General features: G+C 45.0%; 1 protein-coding gene across 1 annotated transcript; it reads left to right on the top strand.

Moving 5' to 3' along the window:
* The first annotated feature begins 588 nt into the window (after window positions 1–588).
* On the top strand, window positions 589–3,403 carry LOC141388914 (uncharacterized). The gene is made up of 2 exons (XM_073959670.1): window positions 589–1,762; window positions 3,360–3,403. Exons 1-2 carry the CDS (start codon window positions 589–591, stop codon window positions 3,401–3,403), a joined length of 1,218 nt encoding a protein of 405 aa, XP_073815771.1.
* Window positions 3,404–3,617: the final 214 nt, after the last annotated feature.

Raw genomic sequence — 3,617 nt, 5'->3', positions numbered from 1 at the left:
ACCCAATCCCTCCTTCAAACCCCGTTAGGAATAATTCCCGCCCCAGTGCACACCCTCCCCAGAATACAGGTGTTGCCAGTGCTGAAAACATTGTTCAATTCTTTGGAGCAGATTTCAGCCAAAAATGTGAGAAGGCAAGGACGTTTGGTCCTATCTTCCAGCAGATTATGTCATCTTCAGGCATCGACGCTGCCATGTCAGCATGGCTACTTTTTATTGCTGGAAATGTTGAATTTTAAAGTAATTTTCATTAACGTTAATTCGTTAGTGTCTCTTTCAAAGAGACACTACCTAAAATTATTAATAGATGAGAGAAGACCGGATGTCCTTCTCCTGGCAGAACATCGGCTTAGTCCAAGTAATTCTTTCAGTTTGGAGGGATATAAAATATTTATCCAATACAGAGATTGGGGGCAACGTGGGGGTGGCACTGCGGTTGCTGTTAGGGAAGGGATCAGGTGTGAACGCATAGCCTTAACATCTGGTCTTATTGAATCCTGTGCGGTGAGGGTATGGAGAGATGATGGCTCCAGTGTAGCCTTCGTCTCTCTTTATCTTCGCCCTCAGGAAACACTTCAGATTCAGGACATGAATAATGTCCTGAATTTGTATGATCATGGGGAGGTTCTCATTGGGGCCGACCTTAATGCCAAGCATCCCTCTTGGGGAGGCACCTCTAGAAACAGCAGTGGAGACATTTTGAACAGTTTACTTCATGACTGTCCAGACCTCATAGCGGTCAGTTCTGATATACCAACTAGGCCGAATGAGACATCAGGCTCATTTCTGGACTTGTTTCTCCGCACACCAGGACTCCCTCTGGTTGGCGGTGGAAACACTTCTAGGGCTTTTGATTTTGAATCAGGCCACCGTGGAATTCAACTTCAAGTAGATTTGGGTAATATTGCGAGACAAGGAAGGGAAGAGTTCCTTAACTTTGATCGCATTAATATCGGTAGATTTAGGCGCCGTATTCGCGAGGGCCTAGATATATGTCAATTGCCTGCAGATAGGAATGTTTCTGTCGAAGAAGTAGACAGATGTGTGGATGACCTCTCGGATGTCTTCCGACGGGCCATCGACACATCTGTCCCCAAACAGAAAGTTCGTGATAGGACTCTTGGAGACCTTCCTCCAAGAATCCTCAGGTTCATTCGTGAACGCCGCAGATTGTGCCGTACACTGAGAAGGTCCCGTGATCCAGACAGATATCCTGCCCTCCGTGCAGATATCCGTAACCTGGATCACATAATTCAGGATTCCATCCGTATCTTCGAACAAGATCGGCTGAGGAGCTATCTAGCTAGAGTCAGGGTCGATGGCAAAACTTTTGGCAAGGTCAAAAGGGCTGCCGGCCTTGGAGGTAAAAATCCGATCGAACAGTTGGTTGATGATTCAGGGAGTATCCTAACTGACGATTGCCAAAAAGCCGAAGCTATTGCGGATTATGTCCGGTGTGCATTACGTGCCGATGGTGGACCGGTTGACAGCTTCCCAGGTGGCCCAGTTAATCGGGTCCCTGGGGAGTTTGATTCCTTCCGTAGCTCTGTTAATGGAGCTGCAGAGGGGATCAACGACCGGTCGCCTTTGGTAACCTTCACCCGGGCATTTTCTGCGGATGGAGCTTCGGTGGACAATGACTCTCGTTGGAATGAAGGAGGTTTCCTGCGGGTCAATAATGTGGGTCGGGCTTTAGCCAGAAGGCCAGCTCGGAAGTCATCAGGACTTGATCATATTCCTGATATTGCTTTGAAAAAGGCAGGTGAGGTTTTATTTGGATTCCTGACAATCCTTTTCAATCACTGCCTCAACCTGGGATATTTCCCTAAAGCGTGGAAAGAGGCCATGTTGGTCCCCATCTACAAAAGGGGATCACCCCCTGACCAGTGCGGCAGTTATAGGCCAATATCTATATTGTCGGCATTTGGCAAACTTTTTGAGTCTTTCATTCTGGAAAGACTCAAACTTCTGGTGGAAGACAAAAGGGTGTTAAAGGACAACCAATTTGGGTTCAGGGCGGGTCTATCGACTGCCCACGCCTTGACAGCCTTTTCGTCATATGTGGTATCGGGTCTCAACAATAGGAAGGGAACTATTGCTGTGGGACTCGATTTCACAAAGGCGTTTGACTCGGTCTGGCATTGTGGATTGATTGCCAAGATGCGACGCTTTGGCTTCGATCACCAAACCTGTCGACTGGTCGGAAGTTTCCTGACCGACAGGTTCTTCTGCGTAAAGGTCGGTCAACGACTTTCTAGTCGTAGGCCTGTTTTGATGGGGGTCCCACAGGGTTCTCTATTGGGTCCGATGTTGTACAACATATTCCTCAGCGACATGCCAGCTCCTCCACAGGGGGGGCTGCTACTGTCATATGCTGACGATGTGTTGGTGGCGATGTCGGGCCCTTCAGCTAGGGCCCTCGAGGCCCAAATTAACGATTATCTGGCCATCCTCGATAGGTACTTTACACTTTGGGGGTTGCGCCTAAACGGAGAAAAATGCTCCGCAATTTTAATTAAGGGTAAACCTCATTCGGTTTGGCCCAATTTTAGAAATTACCGCCCAATCATACAAATTGGGCTGAATATTGTTGAGGTGAGGGACAGAATGAAGTACCTGGGGGTCATATTTCATCAGAAATTTGACTTCAACAGGCATGTTGACTTCATTCTGTCCCGAGCGAAACAAATATTTTTCAGCTACCAGGGACTGATGAAAATGCGGGGCGGACTTTCACCCGAGGTCAAGTTGCTGATATATCGGCAAATCATTAGACCAGTCATTTCCTACGCCTTTCCTGTCTGGTTTGACATCTCGTCACACCAGATGGAGAGGCTTAGGAAATGGGAAAGAAAGGTTCTAGCTTCCTGTTATGGAATGCGTGGACTGATATTTAATCAGGATGGTTCTGTTAGACGTCATTCCAACAGGGCCATTTATGATGCGGCAAATGTGGAAAGGATAGACAGGTTCCTTATTTCAGGGGCCCTGGAATTCCTTAACAGATCTGGCGGTCTTGATAATGGGGTCGTCGAAGCTTCACTGAGGTGCAATTTGGATGCAGATGGTCTACATGAATGCAGGCACCTACCTCCAGGGGCTTTAACTTGCCTTAATAATGAAGGGCTGTTGTACGCCAACGGGGAACTACGTTTCTACCATAGGCGCTACAACACCTTAAATGTAGAGGACATTGTATATAACAATAGCCAATAAATACAATTGTACATATTGTAAATAGTAGTTATAAGTAGTTTTAAGTTGTAGTTTTTAAGTTGTAGTTTTTAAGTTTTAGTTTTTAAGTTTTAGTTTTTAGATTCCTTAACTGAATTCTTTTTATTTTTGTTTATGAATAATAGCTGCTAGTGGCCAAACCACAGCTACAAATGTCCATATGTTGTAGATTGCGAAGTAGCAATGAGATATAGTATAAATAAGTACAGTTAAGCCGTTTCTGTTAGTTAGTAAGAAGTATTTCCTAATAAATATGGCCCTTGGCAAAACTTCAAAACTTCAAAATGTACTCAGTATGTATGTACGTATGGTTCACATTGTTCTGAATTACAAAATTAAATATAAAACAACTAATTTGATGAAAATAAAATAAAAAAAATAGT

The sequence above is a fragment of the Musca autumnalis genome, unplaced genomic scaffold (genome assembly GCF_047663935.1).
Source record: "Musca autumnalis isolate F117 unplaced genomic scaffold, ASM4766393v1 scaffold_1, whole genome shotgun sequence".
NCBI classification, from domain to species: Eukaryota; Metazoa; Arthropoda; class Insecta; order Diptera; family Muscidae; genus Musca; species Musca autumnalis.
Note: the sequence above shows the minus strand (reverse complement) of the source record. Positions and strands in the feature narration are given on the sequence as shown.

Coding starts and splice junctions, on each gene's coding strand:
- LOC141388914 (XM_073959670.1), top strand. CDS start 589: ATGAATAATGTCCTGAATTTGTATGATCATGGGGAGGTTCTCATTGGG. Junction 1,763..3,359: donor TATTGCTTTGAAAAAGGCAG/GTGAGGTTTTAT, acceptor TATGAATAATAG/CTGCTAGTGGCCAAACCACA.